This window comes from Lissotriton vulgaris, unplaced genomic scaffold (assembly GCF_964263255.1).
Source record: "Lissotriton vulgaris unplaced genomic scaffold, aLisVul1.2 SCAFFOLD_3467, whole genome shotgun sequence".
Taxonomy (NCBI): Eukaryota; Metazoa; Chordata; class Amphibia; order Caudata; family Salamandridae; genus Lissotriton; species Lissotriton vulgaris.
The window spans coordinates 3,659-31,131 of record NW_028245642.1 but is presented as its reverse complement, the minus strand read 5'-3'; the positions used below and the strand labels follow the sequence as shown (position 1 = coordinate 31,131).

At 43.1% G+C, this 27,473-nt stretch overlaps 1 protein-coding gene across 1 annotated transcript in view; it reads left to right on the top strand.

Annotated features, from left to right (window-relative positions):
- The window catches only part of LOC147666329 (sortilin-related receptor-like), a gene marked incomplete at its 3' end in the record, with an annotated part of 215,830 nt that extends 190,648 nt beyond the window's left edge, over positions 1-25,182 (top strand). The window contains exons 12-13 of the mRNA XM_086949128.1: positions 19,371-19,459; positions 25,004-25,182. Of these exons, the coding sequence (XP_086805254.1) occupies positions 19,371-19,459; positions 25,004-25,182 (268 nt within the window). The remainder of the gene's footprint in view (positions 1-19,370; positions 19,460-25,003) is intronic.
- Positions 25,183-27,473: the final 2,291 nt, after the last annotated feature.

Genomic DNA, 27,473 nt, shown 5'->3' with positions numbered 1-27,473 from the left:
CAAGCAATAGAACCACTTTAGAGTCTGATTCTACATTTCTTTTTGCCTTGTGTAGAAAATTCTAACATAAAAATGTAATGAGCCTGCTTGTCTACCTTCCACCTGACAAGGCACAGGAGGGAGTCTAACTTGCAACAAAGAGATCTTGGTTTTCAGCATTTTGTTCTATTTTTAAATTAACTCCTTAACTGCTGAGAATTTTTCAACCTAGTGCTATGCCCTTTTGTGGCTATATGGGGTACTTCACGCTTAGACCTCCATTACGTTTTGTTTCACATAAGCCAATCAGGCCAAGTTTACATCCTTTTTCCGCCCGACATAATGGGCATTCTAAGATGGGGAAATTACCCAAAATATAGATAAAGTTTGAGTTTTTGGGGACAAAATATTAAAGTGATCAGCAAAAAGTCTTTGTTTCGTCAGTAGGTGTGTCACCCTAAGACTTCCTCGAGGCTGGAAAATTAAATTAAGTGTTAATTTTACATGATTGTGTATTGCAAATATAATCAAGTTTACATACATTGTATGTCCTAATCGATTCTCACATGGTAAATAAAAGCAATGTTCTAAATGTAATCAACTAATATCTCCACCATCACTCCATATTGTACACTGGGAATTGGTTAGGACATACAATGTATGTAAACTTTAATATATTTGCAATACACAATCATGTAAAATTATCCCTTAATTTAATTTGCCATCCCGGGGAAATATTAGGGTGACACACCCACTGACGAAACACGTTTTGTCTGGCAGAAGGATCTGTTCTCAATTAACGAAAAGATTGAACACTTAAAAGATGATGGGATGACTCCTATATATGTCTATATAAGATTGCCTGTGCTAAGAGACTTGTGGATTTACTTACCTCTGTGTTAGCGATATAGGGAGGACATCCCCTCTCTTATAGCACCTCACCAACATATTATACCACAAAAGTTGTGTATTGTGTCACAAGCGCCTGTTAGCCTTATTCCCCCAACTAGTTGACAAATCAGTCCATTATGTGTACGTCCGTATAAACGTTTTGCTTTTTAAAATGTATACATATGGCTCTTTCAACGGATATTGTCTGACGTATTTCGGCCTCACTCAATTTGTGGGCCTTCTCTGGACTTTAGGAAGATTGAAGTACCTCACGTTGGTCTAGTTTATGTATCAACCATCTCAAACAGGGGATTACTGACAATGTGCTCACTATAAACCCACCAGTCACAAAGAACCTATTGATGCACTACTGTGGAGGATATCTCTCTCAACCCTTTGTTCGTGCCGCAGTACCCCATGCGGTTCAAATATTTCAATATGAGACACTGAATCAACCTCCTCTTGTGGCAGGTGTCCTTGTGTAGCTGGGATTAATGCCTGCCAATGGAATTAATCAAACCAAGCTCAATGGGAGTGCCCTGCGAGGACTAACATTGACCCTGATTTGATCCATTCTTGTCCCCGGCACTTGGCCCAGCCACACAATTGCGGTAGCGTTTATACCTAAAAAAATCATTAATACGAATCCTTCTTACAACAAAGTACCAGAGTGTCCTTTATAGCCATTTGGCAATGTTGTCCACTTGCCATCACACATACTGGGGATGTAGCGCCGCCGTTGGCCATTGACCGACACCCACACTAAAAACGTTTTTTTTCAGTTTGTTTACTAGAAATTTGTTGCAGATTATACCACAAACGCCAAGCTTAACAAAAGACTATTCCTTGGGTAGTTTCAGAACTGAAAGACCGTGTCTGCTGCTTTAAACCTTTGAATCACAATAGTTCATCCCAGATGGTAGCTTGTTTCATCAATCTATAGTAGAATAGTATTTTCCTATAAAAACAATATTACAGTTTTCATAACACACAGTGGTAATAAAGTTATCTCTAGATCTGTGATGATGAGGAATATTTTATAGGAAGCCAGAGTGTGAACTTATTTTGTAGCAAACGAGAGAGGGATAGAGGGCTTCTTTGTCGGTAGTGGAAACACCGAGCAGGTGCTGGTGATACTTTGTTACGTAGTATTGCTTTTGCATAAATACTTTAAGTCCAAGTTTATTGAGCGTCAGATTTTGAACTGGATTCTCAATTAGACCCTAGAATTCTTGGTAAATTAGTATTTTTGGTTAATTCTTTCATAAGCACAGCAGTGTGGTGCTAGATGTGTGCAGCTGTTATACATGTTTATCTCCTAGATTAGTGTTTTGCGGCTTTTTATAATGAAGTTTTATTTCAATATAGATCCCAGATGGGTTGGGTCATATAACGTTTGAACTTCCAGTGTTGTCTTGTATGCTAAAAATTTACTTCATCAACATTTTTATCTGGGAGTTTGTAAGCGAGGATGACACCATGGTTTTTTCTCAGGTTTGGCCTACATATTATTAATTCATGCTTGCCATCTAACTCTCGTGAGTGAGTTTAGGATGAGAATGTCCGCCTTTGGGCAATTACATTTTATTCCACTTCACATTTATTGAACCAAGTATTTGAGGATGTTAGAAAGAGTGTTCAGCTGGTCTTGCAAAAGCTTTATTAAAATAGATTTGCGTATCATTAAAATAATTCACTGTTTTGAGAACTTGTGGTGGAATAATGTGGAAATTGAAAAGCAATCAGTAGAAGTTGAGGTCCTTAGTTGAGTCGCAGGAATGACTGACTTGCAGATAAATATGCTCAGATTAACCGATTATTCTTTGCATAGATAAAAACATAAATAGGTACCTTATTCGTTCTGAGGCACCAGTCAACATATGTGCTCTGACAGGCAAGGCTTTGTGAGGAGGTAGGGGTTAATTGCTGCTACCTCGTCCAGTAAGGTGATCATGTCAAGGTATTTCCTCTGCTAGATTATCCCATACCCTGACAAGAATGGTTGCACCAACATTGGACTCTTTCATATATATATATATATATATATATATTCCGATGCATTAGTTATTCCTGATCACCCACCAGGGAAACATCTAGCCTGATGGGAAATATTTAATTTAATGAATTGCTATAAAAAGTACCACCTTTGGAGATTTTTAAGTCTAGCTAACTTATTTTCTCGGTCAATAGGTCTTTCATAGGTTAGCATACTTGAATTTTGGAGGGAAAGAAAGATGAAATTAAATAAACCCTAAGCACAGGTTGAGAAAAAAGAAATCATGTGGCACAGCTCTTCACATGGCTGGATTCCGCAGTGAAGCATCCATAATGCTTGAAGACCTCTGCATACTTGGGATGTGGCAGTTCCAACTCAAGAGGTCCACCTTCAAGCACAAGCCAATTCCAGGACATTGCAAACCCAAAGTTGCCAGCACATACCAAGAATGATCCAAAATGCTAATGTATTAGGTTCGTTAACTCTCGCACATGAGAGGATACAGGAGAGGCACCTTACGTTCGGTTTCTGCCCTCAGATATACGAACACCACAACTAGTGTACTGTGTTACATGCTGTATGACCGTTCTAAAATGGATAAAAGACTATGTCAAATTCTTGCACAGCAGGAGCATAAAAGATACTCAGACTAACCATAAAATATAAAGGGTGTGTCCTCTGCCACTTCAGGATTGACCAACTAAAGCTATTGCAGTGACAGGGAATGATTTAACCTTGAAACTCCAGGTTAGCTACCAGTGCTGGTGAATTGTGATACAGATAAGCACATTTTTCATCTGCTTTGTTTTTGAAAGTGAAGTCTGATTAGTGTGAATCATAAAGTGGAGCGAACTTTGTTGAGACTCCAGTCAGAGCAATGCAGTTCAGAAGCTATGAGGAAACTGATTTTTATAAGGCCCCTGGACAGTGTGTTGATTAACATGGCCATTCATGTTTAACTCCTTAACCGCGGCGCAAATTCCGCCGCAGTGCGGGAGCTCTACTGAGTAGGCGGGGCCGCGTCGGCCAATAGACGTGCTCAGCACTACAGAGGTCGTGCTTGCGACGGCCGTTGGCCAACATGCGCACGCAAGGGGTTAAAACACACGCAAGCCATAATGTATGTGTTTTTACAGCAGAATCTAATACTTTAAAAACACCTGTTTATGACCTAATCTTGCACGAAATTCCCCGATAAAAGGCTCAGTTATGTCTTAATACTTGAAATATTGTTAATTATATTACATGATTTTGTTCCGAGATGTACTACTGGTGTTTTAAACAAATATCACTACATACATTATATTTTAGCCTCTTAAATCAGCTTAGAGACTAAACTCCTATATATATATATATATATATATATATATATATATATTCACTGAAAAAACCATAGGTTTCACACCAGTTATAGTTAGCTGGAAATTTTACTGACATAAAACCATTGAAATTCCCACGTTATAGCTAGTTGGACTCACTATAACTTGCGCGCCTGCAATGCACTGCTGATGACGTCACATATTACATCACTCATGACATGGTCAGTGACATCACTCATGACATCACTGATGACACCATCCAGTGAATGTGTGTCTTTCTGAAAAATAAATATGTTTTATATATGTATATGTAAAGGTCGATGGAAGAATAAATGGTTAAATAAGTGTGTAAATGGATGTTTTTAAAAAAAAAAATTGATTGGTTAACTGGCTTATTAAGTGTATCTTTGTGAATACATATATTAGCGAGTAATTTTTAAGTATTTAAATATATGTATTAGTGTTTCACTTTGTGTATAAGTGGCTGCATGGGTTGGTGACTGACTCACTGTATGTGTTTTGAAGACAGCATATGTGCAGGACTGTATGGGTGGATGAGTGTGTATATGTGTGTGTTAGTGAGAAAATGACTGTCTCACTAGTGTCTTTATTAGTAACGACATATGTTTTAATCTAGTATATGTGAGTATTGATGTATATAAGTGAGTATATGTGAGAGTGAGAGATTGTAAGAGTTCCTGTTTAAATAAGTATGTGTTTTTATAAGTGATTGTTTAAGAGAGTAAGTATGTGTAGGTTTCCTTAGAAGTAAGGTGGTAGTGTGTGTATAGTTGTATATGCAAATAAATGGATGTTCAATAGTTTATTTGCATGTGTGAGTATGTGTGTGAGTAACTTTTGGATGACTGTCGGTGTGTAACTGGATGTATAGGTGTATCACTACATATGATGAGTGAGTATATGTATGAGTGACTATAAAGAACTATTGGTGAATGAGAGGATGTGTATATAGATGCTGGAATTACTGAATTGGTTGTAACTGGTATAGGTATCCATTTTTTTGAAAATGTTAGTTTCTATTTTTGAATATGTGTTTCAAGGGTTACATTACACTGAAATTAGGTCTGTCACTGTCACAAGGATGGTGTCATCAGTGATGTCATGAGTGATGTCACTGACCATGTCATGAGTGATGTAATATGTGACGTCATCAGCAGTGCATTGCAGGCGTGCAAGTTATAGTGAGTCCAACTAACTATAACGTGGGAATTTCAATGGTTTTATGTCAGTAAAATTTCCAGCTAACTATAACTGGTCTGAAACCTATGTTTTTTTTCTGTGAATTTAATAGTTTTTTTAAATGCTAATTCCTAACTATAACTGGTGTGAAACCTATGGTTTTTTCAGTGATTTTCAAAGGTTTTTTAAATGCTAATTCCTAACTATAACTGGTGTGAAACCTGTGGCTTTTTCAGTGAATTTCATAGGTTTTTTAAATGCTAATTCCTAACTATATATAGGGCCTCAAACCTATGTTTTTTTCTTTGAATTTCAAAGGTTTTTGAATAGCAAATTTCTATAGCAATGAAATGTAATATTTTTTTAATGAATCCTATATTGTATATTTATGTAATACTATTTTCTTTATGTATATTGTTTGTTTTTTTTTTTCTGCCCTGGAGCGCTCTCTGGTGCGCGTACCGGTGAGCGCACCGGTAAACGCAGTCTTGCGGCGCGCCCCAGTGCGCGTACCGGTGAGCGTCCCGTTAGCGCTATTGCCGCAAACGAAAACATCATTGTGACGTATCGCGTAGCCGCGTCCACGTGATACGCACAGCGTAAGCGCACCCGGAAGCACTCGAGCGCATACAATGGCGCTACGTAAGCGCCCCCCCGGGCGCGCCCCGGGCGTGTAGCGTAAGCGCGTCAGGTCATGTGACCTGAAAATAACACTTTTCATTGGTTCAGGACAATTTTGTTTTCCTAATGATGAAAGCCCCCACCTTTTTTCCTTATTCTCACTTTGTACTTTGAGAGAGGAAGACCTGTTTTCAAACCTAGTAGTACCTATTTGTACTGAGAAATGGCTACAGTAGCAGCAGCAGCAGGAGCATCTCAGCCACCACCACCACCAAGAGGACCACCACAACACCACAGTGGTGGAGATGAAGAAGAGGAGGAGGAGGAGGAGAGGCGGCGCTACCTACCAGAAGATACTACCCCCTACAAGCCAAAGGAGCACATTGTGTGGGAATTTTTTTAAATCCCAAGGGGCCAAAAGAAAGTAAATGCGCCAAAGGTTACTTGTTTGATCTGTGGCACTGTACTTTCAAGGGGGAACCCTGCCAAAAAATATTCTTTTGGCAACAACACCATGATTCGCCACATGCAACGCCGGTACCCTAACAACTATGGTGCGGCAGAGGTCAGAGAACTGACCAGAAACCCTCCCCAATCTTTTCCCAGCACCTCCCAAAGTACCCAACCCACTCCATCGGGACCAGAGACAAGGGAGATGGTCCCAAACATCCAAACCTAGTTTGGACAATACAAAATAGTTTGCATATTTTGTGGGCGTACAATTTGCAATGGTGAGCAAAGTGTTAAACTCATCAACTGTGCTGGTGACAACCACAAGTGCCCAAAGAAACCTTAATTTTTTCCTAATTTGTTTTGCTCCAGTTGAGCCGTTTACAATTCCCTGTTTTTTGTTTGTCCCCATAAAAATTCCCCAAAAAATATAAAATTGCTCATAAAAGCCAAAAAAAGTACAAAATGTTCAAAAAAACAATAAAAAATATAAAACAACAAAAAGAAGAAAAAAACTGTTCTTTTTAGAACTACCTCCAATTTATAAAAAAATGCAACTTTTTTGAAAAAATCTGTCATTCTTTTTTCCCCATGGTACGCTCCCTGGTACGCTCCCCGGTGCGCGTACCGGACACTCCCCCCGCGCAAATCGGAAAAAAAAAATAATGTTTGCCCCGCGGGGCCCTTTTATGGCCCCCACATCAAACCTAGGGGGTCAGGGGGGTCTACCCTGCCCCCTTTTGGTCATTTCTTCCTTTGTTTTTGCCACCTCTTGTGTTTTGATCCTACCGAGACACAAGATGGCAGCCGCTCCGGACTGTTTGGAATGTTGACAGACACCCGAGAGCCAATCATCTTTCCGCTCGCGAACTCGCGTAGCGTGCTGGTGCGTGCCCTGGTGCGCGTACCGGGCCGCGCTTATAGATATATTTTTTTCAACATAAATTACTCAAAATCCACTGGAGCACATATCTTGAGACATAGCAAAGGCACATCGGGCTACCAGTCCCTACAATTTTGCCAAGTTTGGTGGAAATACATTCAGCCGTTCGGGCTAAAAATGAGTCCAACCGCCCTATGGAAATTAACATGGGGAAAACACGTTTTGGGACCCCCCTTTTATCTCGGCCCCCGCTTGACGAATCCCCCCCCCCCAACTTTCAGGGAAGGAGCGGAGCACAGCGAGGCAAATTTGAGGAAAATTTCAGGCAGATTCCTCAACCGGCGCCAAAGTTATTCCCAATAGAATGTTGCGGATTCCCTATGGAAAACAATCCTAACTAGAACTACCTACTGGCGACCGCCAGTAGGTAATATACACACAACTTTGCAGGGTGTTTCCTTTAAGAAATGTTATCTTAAAAACAATGAGGGGCCCCTCCCTTAGATAGTTCTCTTTTATCATGCCATTGGTTGAACCAGGCATTCTCTGCCCGATCTACTGCGCCTTTGTGTAACATGGATATAGCTACACAGCAAATGATTCTTGCAAGCTATTCCTGCATTCCATTTCACCAACCTTGCTCAATTCAACCTCTATCGGTCTCCCCTGCATTACTGACTTAAAACAGTCCGTACAATGGCTCAGCCATTATTCTTTTTTAGGTTGAAGCCTACCAAACATCAGCTGTCTGGTTTGCTGACAGTCTTGTAGGCTTTCTGAAAGCTTTCCTGGGAATGCATTTTGCTTATTGCCTACTATTCGCTTTATGGTTTGTACCTTGCGGTTGCTTGCTTTCTATTTTCTGGCTGCACATGCTTTAGGGTCTGTCCAGCTTTTGTTCGTCCCACCCATGGAACATTCCTTGTTTACTGTATCCGTCGGAGTACTAGATTTCTGTAAACAGGCATTTTACTCTTGTTTTTACCTTGTAACATTTGCTGTGCATTGAAAGACAGAGATCCAATGTCAGGCTCTGTCGTCTGAGGGAAATTGGAATTTACTTTTCTTTCTCTGACTTTAAAGTGAGAAGACTTGTGACAATCCTGATGTTAAAGAGGAGCAACACTATGACATTTCTTTAGCACACAACAAAAATGAACTGTGCTTATGTTTCAAAATATATCAGAATTAGGAAAGTACAAATAAAGCTAATTTTATTTTATAATTCTGAAGTGTTTTGAAAACAAATATTTGGGATCAGAACACATTTATACACTATGATAACATTTCCACACATTATCATTTGTGCGCAGTAAAGCAGTGGCTAACGAAGCTTGAGGGGGGCCCCCCTGCAAAGTACATGGAGGGGGCCCTCTATTCTCCGCGTCAGTCATGAGCTCTCAGGCCAGCGCCCGGCCATACTGCAGGGGCTCCCCCAAACATAAAAAAAGGATTCTGGTTCCTCCATTGGTCACACCCGCCCTTTCATCGGGTGATTTACATACATCAGCAAATACTGCTGCTGCACCCTCCAGCAAAGTTACATAACACTGCCTCCAGCCGGCCCACCAAACACATCCTCCTTCTTGATGACCCACCTCCAAGTGAAACCCGCTTAGTTACCCACCTCCAAACACAGACCACTGCTGTTGTGTCTGCTACTAATGCATCCATTACACTCTACTCTCAGACCTACGAAACTCGCAGTTATGCTTTTCCGCCCGCCTTTAAAACCACCCCTCAGATGTCACTGCGAAGCCGTGACCGACACCCACTGCTCCCCTGTCCACCACTGACGTAAAGACTGATAGCCGGTCCCTATCTAATCACTGCCTACTGGTAAAGACCGAGCCTTTCAGCTGCTGCCCTCCCCAGTGCCATTGTGATAGTTTAAAACCTGTTAAATAATCTCTTAAACTGATCAACCCAAAACAGGTCTTCCTGCTAACTTATACAGCATCAAAGCCGTTCCTGCTACTTTTCATCCTCTGCATGATGCGCACAATAATATTAAATGGTCTGATTTTTGTTTCCTCACGTCAACATCATTTTACACTTTGTATCCCACTAAACCATACCTCCTGTCTCCGTAAGACTAACTGAATGCTGTTGGTGAACGCTTCTCTTCCCCCTTTCTTAACAATAACTAATGGAGGATAATGAAAAAATATGTAGTATTTTCTAATGCAAATAGTGTATCAAGCACTTGCTGCCCGCAGTCCTCACCAGATCCACACAAATGAATATTCGGCTATCTCACCATCCTGTCAACCCTATTATTATCTGGAGATGTTTTTTTACTCCTTCCGTGAATTAGGAAAAGCAATACCTTGCACGAAAACAAGTACCTTTAAAACCTTTGATACTTATGCAGGCTAGCATAGCACTTACTTGTTTTACTAACTGTAGTTGTAAAGAAAACAGGTAACTCATTCTAGGACTGGAATTACTTCTTAGAAGTGTGGAGTTAATACTGAGACGTAGGATGATTTTTTGCATGTCTGCCAGACACTCGTTCTTCCGTGTATGCGCACCCAATGCAACAATACAATTTAGCTTAAAAAATTGTTCAGAAATGTACTGGAAAGTAAAGAAACACGCCATATTATTTTTACAAAGAAAAATAGACAATTGTCAACTTTATATTCCTTGACATAAAAGCCTTAGCATGCATAGCTTGTCCAAACCCACACCACCTAATTCTACCACACACACACACACACAGCACATTTGAACATCTCATAATTCTATGCCTCACAATTCAACTATAACTAATTTAACCCTACAACATTCCAACCCATATAATTACAATCCTAAAAATTAAAAAACACATATTTCTCCTTCAATCCATACCACATAATTCCACATCACATAACATTCCACACAACTTAATACCACTCCAAACCACATAATTACACTCCACACAACACAATTCAACTACACATAATGTAATGTAATGTAATGTAAATGTAATGGATTTGTAAAGCGCACTGCTGCCCGTAAGCGTCCTGGCGCTAAAGACCGCTGGGGAACCCGTCCTGGCTTTCCCTGTTAGATGGTCCCTTCTGGTTATCTCCAAGGTGAAGCCAGGCATCCCCGGCGTCTGTGGGGGGCCGTTGTAGAGATGAGGCAAGCTTAATGCCCAGAGTTGCCAAGTGTGATCCCTGGTTAGAGTAGGCACCGAGGCGAGAATTATCGAGTCCGTTGACCCTGGTCCACGACCCTGCCGCGTCGGGAATTGAACCCTGGTCCCGGGCCGTTCTCTGCTTCCGGGTCTGCCGCCTCTAACCAGTGAGCCTCACCAATCCACAATTCCACTTCAACCTATATAATTATACTTCACACAACATATTTACACTCCACTCCAAAACACAAAATGACCCTCCACAAAATACAACTCTGCAACATGCTGCATAATTCCACTGCGCATTATTATACACCGCACCATGCCACATAATTCCACACGTAACATAATTCCACAATTCATCCCCACACAATTCATAAAACATAATTACACTCCACATAATACCACTCAGCACCACAAAATTAACCTCCACATAATTATGCTCTACTCCACATTGTATAAATACACCACATAAATCCAGTCTAAGCCACGTAGCAACATTCCACATAACTACTCTTCACATCATGCCTCATAATATCACTCAACACCTACGGTGAGACGTACTCGGACATCCTCCGAAAATTATTGCCAAGTGATCACTACAGGCGGCACTTATCCCAACTTTCTCCACCGGCTGGTGAAGAAGGCTTGCATTTCCAGCTGAAGATTCTCCAGATAAATCTCACAAGGGTGTCGACTGATACCCAGGCCAGAAGAGCTACCGAAGATACCACTCTAGCTCTCCACCTTTTCAGGTTGTCCTTCTCATCCCCTGTCCTGATGAAGACCCGCCCCAGATGCAAATAATTCTGCACTATCTTATAGGGTCGAAACGTCGACGTTGTTAATGTCAATGCGTCCATATGGAGTCTCAACAAAAGAAAAACTTTTTGAGTCTGTTGTGACTATTTAACTCAGAAGTGGACACATGAGAGTTTGTTTTTTGTATTTGTATTGAATATATGTCACCTTTCTTATTCTTGTACAGCACGGTCATCACCACTCACTACCAGTCACTAAACCTTGCACTACCTATGTGTATTTTTATGTCATTCTTTGTCATGGACAGCAACTTGATTAACTGATTAATACAGTGCATGGTATCTACAATAAGAGATATCATTCAAACCAAGATTAGAGTTGTGTGTCATTGTGTACTGTACATTCAATGTGGATACAGAATTTAGTCTAAGTACATGAAAACAACGAAATTGCTTCACTCCCATCAGCACCACTGTTTTTTCTTAAGCTTTATGACCCAGGTTCTGAGGGTCACTGGGTTACCCCATTATAACTAATGGTCATAATACCACTCAACATAATTTTCACTCAACAGCGCACACTTCCACGTCACACAATTCAACTCTACACATTTCCATTCCACACCACATAACTCAACAACAAACTGCATAATTCAAACAAACAACACAATTACACAACACACCACATACCTCCATTCTACACCACTAATTTCCACATCATGCTACAATATTTAACAGCACATCACATAAGTATACTCCATTACATACCACTCCACAACACAAAATACCATTTCAGAAAATCTCACTCCAAGACACACAATCCCACTCCATGACGCAATCCAACTCCACACAATTCCAGTACACTCAATACCACATAATTACTATCCACATAATTACACTGCACATTATGCCACATTATTTCACTACACAGATCCAATTCACACAACATACTTCCTCAACTAACAATTCCAATCCAAACCACATATGTCTACTTGACACCACACACATTCACTCCACTCCAAACAGAAAATGCATAGGTAAAATACATTGAGCCACATGCATCAAAGTTAGGGATTGCGATTTTTAAGAAATCGCAATTTAGAAATCGCAATTCCCTATGCATGTAGGAATCGCTAAACAAATTGCGATTCCTACACATTTCTTATTTGCAACTCGCAAATTGTGAATCGCAAATAAGGAATTGCTTCCAATTCAATGCTATGGGCCTAGGAATCAATAGGAATTGCATGCACAATTTGAGATTACCAAATAGGTACTCGCAAATTGCACATGCAATTTCAAGGGTGCCAAAAGGGTACCCTGATGCACCCCTGAAATTGCAATATATTGGAATAAGAAATTAAAATTTAAAAACATGTTGCACACACACATGCTGCAAGAGCATGTGTGTGTAAAACATAAAACTTTGAAAAATGCACGTTTGTGCATTTTTCAAAGTAATCTCAAATTACCATCAACTTTGAGTTGATGGTAATTTGCATTTCTTCAATGAGAAATCGCATTTTTTTTGTTGCATAGCATTTAGGGAATCGCAGCATACGATTCCCTAAATGCAATCGCAATTTAAGTAATCGCAAATTTAGCGTTTACTTAAATAGCGATTTTTGCACTTGGGATGATGCATCCCAAATGCAAATATTGCGGTCGCAAAGGGGCAGATTCTGCAAATCTGCCCTTTTGCTACCACAATTTCCAATGATGCATGTGCCCCACAGTCCTTTACATCATCAATAGCTCTAACTCTCACAAATGCGAGACCAACTGCATTGCAAATCCTTGTTTACCTTCCAATGCGTCCTGTGCTGCCTCGTCCCTCCTCGTCCCTCCTCAGATGAGAGTACACTTTGGAGCAGGGGTCTCCAACCTTTTCTGTAGTGAGAGCTACTTCTGATCAGTGAAAATCGTTGTGAGCTACTAAAGGCTTTGCTACTCACACATTTTTCCGAGAAACCTCCCACACCCAACTTCACTGACTATAAGCCTAATACGCTCATACTTTTATGTTTTGTATATATATTTGCCATTGTTTTCCTGACCGGTTTGCCACCTGTATTTTAAAGTTCAAGCCGGTACAAAAATAAAGTAATATCACCTAAAGCCTGTATTTTTAATGAGCCTTTTGTACATACTTCAAACAGCAAATATAAACAGAAAGCTCTTTTAAATGTGTTCTAGTTAATACATTTACATGACTCTATTGGCTGATCTGATTGCTTATTTTGGCTTCCAGAAGTGCTGACAGGGAAAAACAAGGGAACCCTACTCATTGCGCAACCAGGGTATGTACTTTAAATGGGAAACAATGGTTCCAGTGGAGCAATTTATGTACGGTCATTAATCAGTACAACGCAAAATATCAATAACATTATGAGGGTTCAAAGGGAATATTTTTGAGAGAGAGATAAAGCTCATGACATCAAGGTTCATATCATAGTTTAATTTGAATTGTATTCAATTGAAATAAATAACATATATTTATACACATAAGGATTTCCACAGTGCGGAGTGTCCCAAGTGTATTATGAGAACCAAAAGACAAAAACAAAACAGTTGAGTGACATCAAGTGAGGTATAAACAAGGTTTCTACAGGATGTTTATATCAAGGAAAACGACCATTAGGACGATAAATATAACAGAATGTTTCAGCGATTATATACAGTCATAGGCACTGGTTGTATGGTTCGTTTCCATAAAGCGTCTAAGCTTTATGGAAGCGAACCATACAACCAGCGCCTATGACTGTATATAGTCGCTGAAACATTGTTATATGCCGCACTGTGGAAAACCTTATCTGTATAAATTATATATGATTTATTTCAATTGAATACAATACAAATTCAACTATGATATGAACCTCTGTGTCATGAGCTTTATCTCTCTCTCGAATATCCCCTTTGAACCGTCATACTGTTATTGATATTTTGCGTTGTACTGATTAATAACCGAGGAAAAACCAAAGGGGGTGATGGACGGAGCGTTGACAATACAAACACTCACCCCCAGTCAACTGATCTGGGTTTAATCCATCACCGTTCTTTAGCTCACTCCTCCACCTCAGTTCAGACATGGCCATATGCAAATCAGTCTGACCCTGTGCCTCATGGGAACAATCCAGCCCGAACTGCCAAGCCATGTCTTCCCTGGACCTGAATCAAGCTTCCCAGGACCAGTTTCTGGCATTCCAGCCGTCTTCAGCCGGACTTGCTTGAATCCAGTGGCAAAGTGAGCAAGGGACTCACGTTTGAGCATACCCTGCCAACTTGGGGCGAACAAAGAAAAACCAAAGGGGGTGATGGACGGAGCGCTGACAATACAAACACTCACCCCCAGTCAACTGATCTGGGTTTAATCCATCACCGTTCTTTAGCTCACTCCGCCACCCCAGTTCAGACATGGCCATATGCAAATCAGTCTGACCCTGTGCCTCATGGGAACAATCCAGCCCGAACTGCCAAGCCATGTCTTCCCTGGACCGGAATCAAGCTTCCCAGGACCGGTTTCTGGCATTCTGGCATTAATGACCGTACATACATTGCTCCACTGGAACCATTGTTTCCAGAAGTGCCCAGGCATGTGGTTTCCTATCAATGGTTGACACTGCAGTGTTCAGGGTCTGTGATTCCTTACTAGTACCTCACACCCTGCTAGGTGAACTATTTAGAGGTCTGCAAAAATGGAGCACTGTAACTTCGCAGGCACCCAAAGGGCAAAGGTGAGGTGTAATGACATAACTATGTACTGCAAATGCTTCCAAAACCCCACGAACCGAACAAAGCGTCTGTGAAACTACATGACTGACACATGAAGGTAGGTTTCCTGCAATTCCAAAGACTCCATTCAATCCCCCAGATACATGGCAGAGAGGATCTGGGTTAAAGTCAGCATTTTCAATCTTTTGTCAAACAAGGTGTTAAGAGGATGAAGCGCTTTACCCTGTTTGGGGTCCAACAAATAGGAGTAGCAGTAACACACCTTTCCTTTTTCCGCCTCTGTGACCTCCTCTATGGCCCCGTTTGACAAAAAGGATTGATGCTCTTGCAGAAGAAAGGTGGCATGGTGTACATACAGTGTGAAAGCAGGTGGGGCATTTTGGAGGTGGGAGGGCACTGGTGATAGAATGTGAAGAATAGAGTGTAACCTTTGAAAAATACCTGCAACACCCAGTGATCCGATGTAATGGCCTTTCAGACAGGTAGGGAAAAAATTGATCCAACTCCCCACAGTGAGAGTATGATCAGGGAGGAAGAAGTAAAAGGGGCTTATATGCACTTGAGGTAGATTAGAAGCAAGTTTGTTGCCCATGGTAATGTGTGAGACCTCATCACAATTGCGCCTCTTTGAGGTGCAAAAGGGCTGACCTCGGTGTTACACAAGTTGCGAGGGCTTTCTTTGATGGTAAGTGAGACCCAGCTAATCATTTCTGTGTTTCCAGTACTGCTGGTGGAACTACCGAGCTGCAGAAGCCAGATACAAGAAGCTAAGTCTACTGGCTCAAGTTTACGTAAACTTGTAAAGCTGCTTTCAAGTGTTCCAAAACAGACTCAGCCTTTTTTCCCACCCTGCTGAGCCCGGATTTGTGGTTCTTTACTGGTGTTTGACTCTGCCTGAGAGGCTCAGGGCTTCGTGTCCCTTAGGGGTGCTGGTCATTTTGTACACTGGTGACCACCTTTCCTGGCTAAAGGCTGCTAGACCTCAGGGGCTGCCATGCCCCAGGCCTGGATTTAAGTAGGGGCTGGTGTCCCTCTGAATCTGTCTTCTCAGCCCAGTAGCGGTCTTCTCATCCTCCCCCTTAGCCTCCCCAGCCCTGCAGGCCATACCTAATGCCCAAGCCACCAACAAGATGCACCGGCCTCTGCCATAAGTCCTATCACCAGCTCCTTGCTTACAGGAGTGCACAGGATTGATCCGAATTACTCCCAGGCCTTTTGAGGAGCCGGGCGCGGTGCCTCTCACCTCTGCAGACAGGGCAGAGTGATGACTCCTCCACGAGGGGGGGGGGTGTTGTTTGAATGACAGAGAGTTGTCCCAATAATAAGTGGAACAAGGGTGAAGGAGGGTCAGGAGTGGCAGGTGAGGGTGGAGGGGAAAACACTTTTTGAAGCCTTGGCAAGCGTGATTTCGCCCCAATGCAGCTGATGCTTACAGCAGCTAAATGAGCCCTCGGCCTCCCCAGCCTCAGCTAACAACACATCCACCAGCTGGATACACGGGCCTCTGCCATAGGAGCTATCGCCAGCTCCTCGCTTCCATGTGGGAACAGATGGCTCTGAATTACACGCAGTGAGAGGAGCCAGCAGCTGCACCGGTACGGAGTCTCTCATCTTTGCTTGGCCTCTCTCACACAAACCGGGCAATTACTTTTCCACAGTGTGAGCTAGAGGAGGGGAGAGGAACGAGTTGTTCCAACATTGAGTGGAAGAAGGACGAGGGAGGGACAGGTGTGGCAGTTGGTGGGTTTGAGGGAGAAAAAAACAGTTTGTAGCCCTGGCAAGAGTAAAATTAATGAAGGACATAAATAATTGGCCCCAATAACGCTGATGCTTACAGAAGATAAACAAGCCTCCTATCCCAAACAACTATTAGGGCAGGGGCTCACTAGGGGTGTGGAGCTGATCTGTCTAGCACCGGGCTCCTTATGCTAGGCTTACCTTCTGCTCTGGGAGAGCTACCAGCAGCTCGCAATCAACAAGTTTGAGACCCCGGTGTTTGGAGAATGCTCGCTCTGAAAGGCTCCCACCCCCATTCTTGTTCCTGGCCCTGCTCTGGCTCTGACTGACTGAAGAGAAACAATGCAAGTTGTTACATTGTTTCTCTTCAGTCTTGGGTCAGGGCAAGGAGCTCAGAGCAGGCTGCACACTGCAGCTGCTTTAGAACAAACCTTCCACAGCTCTCTACCGATGTGCTGAGGCCCCCCCCTTCATGTACTGAAGACTTGGGGCCCCTGCACCGCAGGGGTGTTTGTTACGCACCTGCAGTAAAGCTGTATGTCTGTGCAAATGCAATCATTTCAATTGAAATGTATTGTCTGTAAGGACAGTGCACTACCACACCATGCTACTCAACACTACGCCACTCCACTGCACTCTACTCTATGCCCCTCCACGACACTCCACAACTCTCACTCTACAACATAACACTCCACGCCCTCCAATCAAATCTAACCTAATCCACTCCAATGTTCACCACTCAACTACTATCTACTCTACTCAACCAGCTCCAATCTGCCCCACTCCACTCAATCTACCCCACTCCACTCTCTCACAATATACCTCACTCCACTCTATCCCAGTCCACCCTTCTCCGGTCTACCAATCCATCCCACACCACCCTAATCTACTCCACTCTACTGCAGTCTACCCCACTCCACTCCAATCTACCACAACCCACTCCAATCTACCACAACCCACCGCACTCCAATCTACCACACTACACTCTACCCCAATCTACCCACTCCAATCCACCCAATCTTCACCACTCTATCCCACTGCACTCCAATCTACCCTGATCTATCCCACTTCAATCTATTCCATTCTTCCCCAATCCACCCCACTCAAATCTACCCCAGTCTATCCCACTCCAGCCTACTCCCTCCACTCCAATCTACCCCACTCCATTCCAGTATACATTAATCCACCCCAGTCTACCCCACCCCACTCAACACCAATCTACCCCACACCAACCACAATTTAGCCCACTTCAGTCTATCCCAGTCCACTCTGCTATTCCACTCTACTCCAAACTATCACAATCTACATCATTCCAATCTCTACTTCACTCCAGTCTTCACTCCACTCTATCCTTCTCCACCCCAATCTACCCCATTGAATCTACCACTATATGCCCTAACCCACTCTAGTCTACCTTAATCCACCCTAATCTACCCCACCCCACACCAGTCTGCCCCAGTCCAACCCTAATGTCGCCCACTTCAATCTATCCCAGTCCACTTTCCTATTCCACTCTACTCTACTCCAAACTATCACAGTCTACCCCACTCCAACCTCTACCCCACTCCATTCTTCACTCCACTTCACTCTATCCTTCTCCACTCCAATCTACACCATCCAATCTACCACTATATACCCAATCCACTCCAGTCTACTCCACTTTTACCCCAATCTACCACGCTCCACGCAAATCTACCCAACTCAAATCTACCTTACGCCACTCTCTACCCCACTCCACTCAAACCTTTCCCACCCCACTCTAATCTACTCCAATCCAACACACTCCACACCATTCCACCCAAATCTACCCTACCCCAAGCTACCCCTCTATCCCAATCTATCCTACTACACCCCTCTCCAATCTACCCCACATTACTCTACCTCCGCCCCACCACAATCTACCCCACCCAACTCTACTCTTATTTAGACAACAACACTGTAGTCTACCACACACTACTCTGATACACTACACTTCAGTCTACACAAATCCATCCCACTCATCCCCAATCTACCCTATTCAAATCTACCCCAATCCAATTTACCCCATTCTAGTCTACCATGTCGGTCTACCCCACACCAATGTATCCCACTGCACCCTAATCTATCCCACTCAACTTCAATCTATCCCACTCTTCTCCAATTTACCCCCCCAATTTAGCCCACTCTTCCCCACTCTATTCCACTACAGTCTACCCCAATTTAACTCACTCTACCCCAAGCTACACAACTACTGCATACCCCATTCTACCCTACTCCACTCTACCCCACTGCAGTATACCCAATATACCCCACCCCACGCCACTAATGTTAAGCCATGCCGAACAGCAGCCAAACTGGGGTACAACATGATTACAACACATTGCCAAAGCTAATTGCTCTCGCATAAGCGAGACCTATTGGCTGTGCTAACGCTTTTAAATTGAAGCTTTTGTTCTGTACTTAATGTCTGAATAACTTGCATTAGTGTTGAAATACCACTTTTAAGGTTGTAGTTTGTTGAGTATAAGGCCAAATGTGAAAATGTTTGCAAAAGTGCATTTTGGGCAACGGGGAGAATTTTCTATACTGCAGCAAGTAATGTCTGAGTGCTGTAATATGTCGTTAGTTTCTATGTGCATTTTATTTCTGTAGTATTGATCTTTTCACTGTTATTTTCACATTTTGGATGTATGTCTAGGCTCTGCATGGACCCCACTACTATGCATGGGGTGATCACGGCGGTATCCTGATGGCTATTGCTCAGGGGACCGAGACGAACCAGCTAAAGTAAGTTGTCATCTAATTAATTCAGTCACACCAAGAAGGAATGGAGGCCTGCAAGATACAGTAGACCTCTGTCACTGTATTTGCTTTTGTTTATGGTTAACATTCTTTAAAAGCTACCTGTGTCCAATAAAGGAACGGTGTTATGTTTGAAGTAAAAACTAATGCTGGCGAGACATTGCCTCCTGAATGATTACCAAAAGGAAAGCTGTAGTCTGGGGACTCGGTTACAACCCCACCACAGGAAGTCATTGACTGAATAATAGTTTATGATAGCAATTTGGGTCACAGACCAATGATACATCTTTTTCAGAATTACAAGTAGGAGGAGAAAGTCCTTTTCACAGCCTTTCCTGTTTGCATTGGTAAAGGCTTGACAAGGATTTTTACCAGTTGCAAAAACATTTCTGAATGATGGAAGCCCGTTTGCACTATAGACCCTCTTCGTTTATTATTCGCAGGGTTTTAACAACGTTGGGACATTTTACATCTTAGCTAACATTCTTTTTTCACTGTTGGAGGTGTAACTTGTTCTGTAAGATGCGCTTAGAATTTTTTTTAGCAATTTTTAGCGATATCTTAGAAAAGGTACAGTCATTCATAGCAGTTAATTTATCTGTTCGTACTTCCAAAGCATCTTTTGCCAATGTACATGATGAGATGAGAACGAGGAGACTGCTCCCCTCCTTGTGTTCAGAATCGAAAGAGTGTGGCAGAAGTGATTCCATTCCCACGTAACCTGTATTACTTCAAGGCCCACTTTAGATTATTACTGACTTTACATCATATCATTACATTCTATTCATAGAAAGAAACTTTATTGCAAGATTTGTTAAAACCCTTGCAAACCACCACCAATTTTTTTTGCAATACATTAAATTAGTAATAAATTGCCGGTTCCTGGGGATAAAAGCACCGTACATCATAACATATAAAACTCGATTGTAAGTGCACTGTCCATCACCCCTAAGGTAGTGTTCCCATGAGGAGACAACAGTCCTAGTTTAAAATAACATTTGAGACCCGGGTCAGCTTGCCTGTGAGCTATGCCCCTTCTGATCACAATTTTATTTTGCTTTTTGTCCAAAACTGTCCGAGTGCCAGTCCGCTCAGCAAATGGAGTTAGTTCAGCAACTGATGCTGGTAAGCAAGGGTTCTAGGTTTCAGGCCGAGGAAGCGTTAAGCATCTCACCTCCGCTAGTTTTTTTCCAAAGCCATCCATGAACCTATCAAGGCGCAATTTAAGATGGTATTCCGGGGATCAAAGCAGGCCAACACTGCACCTCTACATGATCTGGCCTCCTTGTTGATCCAACCTCTTTGTAGTAGAGCCCTTCTTTCAAGAGGGTAGGGCACAAACACAGTACATGCAAAATATCTTCCCTGTGTTGGTCGGAAAGCCGGCATGTTTCCAGGGCACGGTCTCTTTTCCATTTGGGGAGGTGGCAAATCGTTGGAATCACCCCCATTCTCAGTTTTGAGAAGCCCAACTGGCAAAGAGTAGGAAGGTAGCTGGAAAGTCGTTCTAAACATTTTTGCAACTAATTTGTCTAGTTGACAACTGTCTAGCCCTTGTAGAACCTCACTTCCAAAGGTTAGAGTTGGAATAACCTTTGCCTGGGCCTGCCATTGTTTTTAAAGAAGACTCCTAAGTACTTGTGGCAGCTGGTTTCTTCTATTCTTTCCAAGTTTAAAACCCATGCCAGCTTCTTGGTCCTTCCTGAGCGAACTGCCAGGATTTTAGTTTTCTTGTTAATCTGAAGCCCATTCCTGTTTGAATATGCAGCTGTTGCATCCAGGAGGAAGTGTAGTCCTATCTTTGTGTGGCTTAAAAGAACCACGTCGTCGACATACAATAGGTTTGACAGGTAGAGACTACCTATTTTGGGTGGGTGTGAGTTAGCTAGATTCAGGGCTTCCGGGAGATCAGATAAAAATAATTTTAAAAGTGTGGGGGCCAGTACTCTTCATTGCGTAGTTGAAATTGGTCGTGACAGTCTAGAGCCGTCTCCAATCTTGAATGTGACCCACATGTCCTGATGCAAAAGCTGCACTGTTCTCAATAAGCTGTTAGGAATATTCAATAAAGAACGCTTCCGCCACAGCTTTGACCTGTTAACTTTGTCAAAAGCCGATTTATAGTCAATAAACCCCATATAGATGGGACTAGTGCTGACCTCCGCCTGGTCGATTTAAAAGGGAAAGTGCCATAAGATTGACCGTAGTGCCAGTAGTGCTTGTGAATCCAGTTTGGTTTGGTGGGAATATTGAGCATACTTCGGCCCATGCCCGAAGGAAGTTTAGCAGCATCCCTGCATAGTACCTCGCTTCGTTATCAATTAAGGTGACCAACCAATAGTAGCCGGGGGATTTTTTATCTCCTCCTTTAAAAATTGGGACGAGAATCGATCCTTGCCATGAGGGCGGAATGATGTTCTTTTCTAAGATGGTAGAGAAGAGCCAAGCTAACTGAGTGGCCCAGAAAACAGGGTCCTCCTTAAACAAGGCTGATGGAATACCTCCTTGGCCTGGGGTCTCATCTTTTTGTCCCTTTTCAATCTGCTTTTGAATTATTGGTGCTGTATGGAAGTACTCAAGAGGTAAATTACCCTCAATCCAAAGTTGAACCTCCAGAGCTTTTCTGGCCTCTATACCAGTAACCTGATTGTAGTTATGTTCTTGCAGGTCATTGAAATGACTAAGAAGGAAAAGGTACCACTCAGTTTCCAGTATGTTAGACGAGGCAACTTTGGGAGCTCTGCCCCCAAACTATTTATAGTGCACCAAAACCTTGCAGAGTTGCTGGACCTTATATCATGATGTAGTCTGGTCCAGAAGGAATTCCAATATGTCCTTATATTTAGTGGGTCCATTGTCTTCTTTTTAAGTTCCCGCCATAGCCGATTCATGCTACTTTTGGCAGAGCGTATCACAGGATCCCAGGGGGTCGGCTGTTTGGACATAGTAACTTGTGTATACTTTATCTGTTTTGCGTGCCTGGCTATCAAGTTTTCTGAGAATATTCTCCAGTTTATGATTGAGTCCTCCGTTGGCCTGAAGGTGTTCTCGATTATATGCTTTGTTTCTGTTGCCAGGAGCTGTAGATTATTGACTGATCACTTAATGCGTTTTAAGTTGATAGTGAAGCTTTCGAAGGCTTGGGCAGCTGCCTCATCATGTTGCATCAGCCTAATACTGAGGGAAATTTCTTGAGGGCTATGATCGCTGTCCAATCTATTGCTGAACCCAAACCTGAGACCTCATTCAAGCGGGAAAGGATGACAAAAGAGTAATCGATCAAAGATGCGCCGGTTTTAGATAGAAATGAGACCAGGCGGCTTATCAGGAAAAAAATGCCCGTTAAGGCCTCTAAGGCCAGATGTTCCAAATTACCCTGGAGAGCTCGGCCCTTTGGGTCCTCCTTGCTCCATCCAGGAAGATCCTTCGGTGGAATGGCCCAATCGCCTGCTGTAGCTTTGTTACCTCGTTCTTTTGTAGATCAGACATCAGCCACATATTGAAATCACCAGATAGTATGATGTCTGCGTTAGAGCACCCAGATCTCATATTTAATACTGTTGCGGTCCCCTCGTCAGATAGGGATAGCCTAGACGCTGAGTTGGGACTGATATACACGTTCAATAAAATTACAGTCCTAAGCTGACCTTTAAAGGTTATGAGTGAAATGCCCACTGGCTGGAGAGCCTGGGAGCTGCATTCTAGATCCCATTACATTCTATTACAAAAACCACACCTAATTTATCATAAATAATCAAAAGATACAGTAAAAAACATTGCCCAGTCATTACAAACCCCAATCAATGCCTACACCTCACATACACGCCATTCATACACACTAAGACTCCTTGCCATCATCCACACAGTCTCCAAGATATTGTTAAAGACCCACCACTGAGATAAAGACAATGCAGAGATAATTGTGGATTCTTTTTCTTCTGGTTAAAAAACACCTTAATATTTGAGGCAAAGGATTAGGAAAACAAAACTGCATGTACTATACTGACTAAGTACGAGATTAGGAAGATTGCAAATTCCTTAAGCATGTCTAGGTCTACCTAAGGAGCGAATTGGAGATCATCTTCTAATGGATCTTCATATCCAATATAGGTGGGCAGGAATGATTTTCAGTATAATACATGCGCTTTTGTTGTCCTGATCCTTTGCCTCAAATGAGAAGGTGTTTTTTAGCCAACAGAGAACAAACCCTATATCCATATTGGAACAAAGATGGACTGATTTAGGTGTTGCTCAGGTGGTTGGAAATTAATATCTCCACCAAAACGTGCATTGACTGTGATTATTTGCTGAGTCTCCACAGTCAAAATGCAACCACTGTGGTAGAAAAATAATTATCTCCTTATTGGGTTGTTTAAGGATATCTTTGAGACTGTGTCGATCAGTGGGTCTTAACCTTTTGACGTCTATGGACCCTCACTTAATTATTACTTGAACCTGAGGATCCCTAATGATTCATTATTGGAATCCGTAAACCCCCACTGAATCATTTCTGGAAGCTAAGAACCCCGACTTAAACATTTTTGATGTATTGAACCACAAAAATCATACACTGTGGCCACTCATCATCCATACATACACTTGCCTGCTTCCTTAAATCAATTTAAGGACACTAACTTAGTTTGTAGCCTTCAATTTTTAATTCCTTCTCATCTAATGAACGTTTTTAACATTTTTAATTATACATTTTGCATTTTTATTTATATCCAATTTATTATTTTGTTATTATTATTTAAATGTCTAAGCAGTCATGGACCCCCTGAGCATGCTTCAAGGACTCCCTGGGGTCCCTAGGCCACAGGTTAATAACCACTGGCGTAGATGATGTCTGTGAGCCTGTTTGAGTATCTTTGAATGTTTTGTATGTGAGGTGTTAGAGCGGAGTGGGGTTTGTAATTACTGGGCAATGGTTTTTCTTGTGTCTTTTGATTGTATAAGAAATGTGTGATAACTTTGTTGTGGTTTTTGTAATTGATGTAATGTACTTTATATTGAAATGTGATGAGAAGAAATAAAACCATGAAAATGTAGTAAATGTTTTAAAAAATTGTTAGGTTAGTGATTATTTTTTGATTAATTAACTTGGGGCTTGAAGTAATGCAGTTTAAGTGGGAATCTGTGTTCCAATTACCACTGGAGGTTAATACTGCTCTTTACATAAAGGGAAATGGTGTAGCTCATGGTAAAACCTCAGCAACAGTAAAACATGCGAGATAGTGGTAAATGTGAATTACTGCTGCAGGTGATAGGACTATTAATGCCGGTCCACATTAGAGCAATTGTATACGTTACCACAACTCTTCTTCTGAGCTGTTGTATTTTTAACAATTGCCATATTTGAAAGGTCTCAGCAGAGAGGTTTTTGTGTAAACCAAATAGATTGCTGCAATGGAAGGCCCCCAAGTTAGGTCATATTTGTATTAGAATGTTTTTATTGATGTGCATGAAACACATCTGTGAAGTTATTTCACCTGATGATTATATTTGGTATCTTTTTACAATTCCTTCCAGATACAGTACAAATGAAGGTGAAAGCTGGAAAACGTTTACCTTCTCCAAGAAGAGTGTACTAGTTTATGGGCTTCTGACTGAGCCTGGAGAGAAGAGCACAGTGTTCACCATCTTCGGTTCTTACACTGATAATGGCCACAGCTGGCTCATCCTGCAGATCAACACAACAGATGTGCTAGGTAGGTGACTGTTGCATCATCCTGGCCCAAAACGACTTTTTCTAATTTGTTGTTATCTGATAGACATCTAGCTGCAGATTCCTTAATTTGGAATATCCCCAGACACGAGCCTGGATCCGGAATTTTTTTGCAGCGGCACCTCTGCGCGCCGGGGGATGGGGCCACACGACTCTTCCCTGACGTCGTCCTCGTACATGACATCAGCGAGGTCATATAAGTCCCTCCTGGCACCCTGACGTCAGTTTCCTTCTTTTCCACGTGCAACGCGGATCTGGAGTGAGCTACTCTGGCCTGTTTTCAGGACTATTTTTCGACGCTTCACGTCGGAAACAGTGTATGATGCCTTCGGGCTTCAAATCTTGTAATTCTTGTTTGCGGCAGATGCCCGCGAAAGACCCGCATCTTATTTGTATGTGTTGTCTGGGCGAGCACCATGACTCCATGGACTGTGAAGCCTGCCAGAATCTGAAACCGAAGTCTCGGCGTGAGCGCCGTATGAAGCTTCTCTTGGTACGACTGTCCCGGTCGGCGTCGTCTCGCCCCCCGGCCTCGTCGTTGACTGGAGGTCCCTTTGCTGTCCCGTTCCGCCGTTGATCCCCCTCTGGGGTCCGAGGCCATCGTTCTCCACTTGGTAAGGCGAGGCGTTTGTCGCCTAGGTCAACAACCTCACCTTCTTCTGTTGTCACGGGCTCTGGTTCCCGGAACTTTCCGGATGTGCGCCTCCTCTGTCCCCCCTTTCCGGGCGTGGGGGCGACTCAGGCCCAAATGGAGGCCTATGCTACGACCTTGTAGGTCTCCCTTGGGTCCTCTCCCGCTCCTGGGGCGTCCTCAGGACCTCCGCTTCTTGTGGGGTCTCCAGACTCGCCGGCGGGTTCGCCCCATGTGCCAATTGAGCCCTTGCCTCCCAGGAACATTGGAGATGTAGTGGCTACCCGTCAATAAGAGGATTACTTTCCGTCTGCTTACCCACGCACACAAATCACTCTACGACATCGGACCAGATTGCCTCAACTCTCGACTGTCCTTCTACACCCCCTCCCGCCAACTTCGCTCTTCCAGCCAAGCCCTCGCCACTGTACCTCGCATCAACAAGACCACCATGGGAGGCAGATCCTTCTCATACCTGGCTGCCAAAACATGGAACTCACTCCCCGCTTACCTTCGCCTCACCCAGAATCACCTAGCGTTCAGAAAGCTGCTTAAAACGTGGATTTTTGACACATAATCCTCCTCCCCTTCCTAAGCGCCTTGAAACCCTCTGGGTATGTAGTGCGCTATATAAATTTTATGACTTGACTTGACTTGACTAGTTAGGGCACAGGCCGGCTGGGTCCCCTCTACGCGGGGTCGTTAGGGCACGGACCACCCGGGTCCCCCTCTTCGACCCACAGCGCCTCTTCCATGCTGCAAAGCCCCGCGGGGCTCCCTGTGGCGCCGCAGTTGGTTGCCCGTGTTCATAGCCCTGACTTGAGCACACGCCAGCTTTCCGGACAGGTGGCCGCCTGTCCGGAGCTGGGTTCGGTGCCGTCCCGGCGCCAGAGGCTCGCCTACTCGGTTCCGCATGCGCTTCTTTCTCTGGAATCGGAGCCTGCTCTGGATGAGGCAGAGCCGGCGCCAGAGCGGCGCCGGAAGATTGCCTTGCCCGCCACGGTGACCTCTTCTTCTTCAGGGGAACTGGTCATAGTCTCGGCCATGGACGGAGCTGACTCGCGCTGGAGGCTTTTTTTGAGAGTGGTCTCCTAGGACACCCGCATTTCAAATATGCAACCCCCCTCTACCCCTTGCTGGAGGTCCTCCAACGTGGGTCCGGCAATGTGGAGCCGCTTTTGACTTTTGAGGCTTCCCTTTATGATACCCTCTTAGGTACCTGGATCTGACCTGCTTCAGGTAATCCTGTCGTGAGAACAGAATGGGGTTGGCTCTAATCAGCAAGGCTGAGCCTGTATCATAAGTAACAAAAGAAATTGCCAGTGCTGATAAACTTGATTCAACAGTGAGATAAATCTTCCACAAGCAGAAAATCAAATTCCAGAAAGGGAATGCTCATTAGTCGCAATTTTATTTTGTAGAGAATTTCAACAATATTTTATAAAAGTCCTTTTTACATTTGAAAGGAAAAACATTAGGACAAAATCAGAACTGAGAGCGGACACATAAAAGTACAATCACCTGGAATGAACCACCATTCAAAGATACAGTCATACCACATTCGCCACACATTCAACACACACACACTTAGCTTAAGCGTACCATATATACATTATGTACAAGGGAAGAGGAATATATACACA